The 1,326-nt window shown below is 58.3% G+C and overlaps 1 protein-coding gene across 1 annotated transcript in view; it reads left to right on the top strand.

Moving 5' to 3' along the window:
• Positions 1 to 1,083, top strand: part of Ntsr2 (neurotensin receptor 2) — a 14,754-nt gene extending 13,671 nt beyond the window's left edge. Inside the window, 3 exon segments of the mRNA XM_013504337.1 lie at positions 64 to 143; positions 698 to 847; positions 994 to 1,083. Of these exon segments, the coding sequence (XP_013359791.1) occupies positions 64 to 143; positions 698 to 847; positions 994 to 1,083 (320 nt within the window).
• Positions 1,084 to 1,326: the final 243 nt, after the last annotated feature.

Raw genomic sequence — 1,326 nt, 5'->3', positions numbered from 1 at the left:
CCTTGGAGGTAGCTTACCTGAACCGTGTTTGCCTTCTGTTTCCCCGCTCCACTGGTCCTGCAGGAGCCATCGCGGCCGTGTATGTCATTTGCTGGCTGCCGTGTCGTGGCCGTAGGCTCGTGTTCCGCTATATCGCTGAGGATGTGTGGGCACTGGAGGACCTGTGCGGCTGGGCTGGGGTCTCCGCATCTCTGCCAAGTCTGTGTCCCAGTGTCCTGGGTGGGACAGGGAGGGGGCATGCACTAGATCCCGCTCTGCCGGGTGAGCTCTGTGGATGGCAGTGGGGGCTGTGGACTGCCTGGCTCCAGGAGGGGAGAAGAGAAAACTCCTTGGTACGTCTGCCTCCCGGAACTCACTGCGTCTCTGCAGCAAGTGGAAACCAGACACCCAACCGAACAAAGACCACGTAGCCTCCGCGGACACAGCTGTGTGGACAGTGGCCTTCGGGAGCTACCAGTGCCTGCTACACACACGTGTGCCCACGTGTGCCCATGCCGAGGTCCCCCCGGGGGAGAGAACCCACAAGAAGAGCTCGGTTTCTCACACAGACTGTTGATTCCTAGTGAAGCCACATCTCTTTGTCCACAGCTGGTGGGGACGGGACAGACCCCAAATTCACACTGTGAAGGAACAGGAATTGTGTGACAGGAAAGGGGGGCAGGGGATGAGGGGACAGCCCTGCAGCCAGGCCCCGGAGTTCTACTCCAGCTTGCTCTACAATTTTTACCACTGCTTCTACGCAGTGACCAGTGTCCTCTTCTCCGTGGGCTGTGTGGTGACCCCGGTCCTATATAACGTCATGTCTTCCTCCTCCCAGAAGCTCTTCTGGGAGCCCTCACTGCCCTGTGTCAGGGCCACCTCCTTATGGGGGCCCCAGCGTCTCCCCACTCCCAATAGATACAGCTTCAGGCTCTGGGGATCCCCCGGAACCCCAACCTGGATGAGATGCAAGAATAAGCACAGTGCACGATGACTCAACCTCCCGCCTCTCAGGCCTGCCCCGCGGCCACTAAGAACTCACACGCCTACCACTCGCTGCCTGCCACAGCAGCTCCCACTGCTTCCCAGGGGAAAACCGGATGAAGAAAGAGGCCCACTGAAGGACTGGCTAAGAGCCACGTGCCCGGCACTGTGCCTGGCGGGTAATCAACACTCAGTAAATTGTAGCTGGGACTTTCTGCTGTTTTTCTGGGATCCCGGACACCCGGCAAGGTTTCTGGCAAGCAGAAACACCAAAACGTCACCAAGGACTCGGAGGCAGATTTATTTAATGCCAGACGGGCACTGACAAGGACTCAATTATCCTTCAAAATGTCAGGCCTCAAA

This window comes from Chinchilla lanigera, unplaced genomic scaffold (assembly GCF_000276665.1).
Source record: "Chinchilla lanigera isolate Chin_1 unplaced genomic scaffold, ChiLan1.0 scaffold00086, whole genome shotgun sequence".
NCBI lineage: Eukaryota > Metazoa > Chordata > Mammalia > Rodentia > Chinchillidae > Chinchilla > Chinchilla lanigera.
The sequence above is the reverse complement of the archived record's forward strand: the minus strand, read 5'-3'. Positions and strand labels throughout refer to the sequence as shown.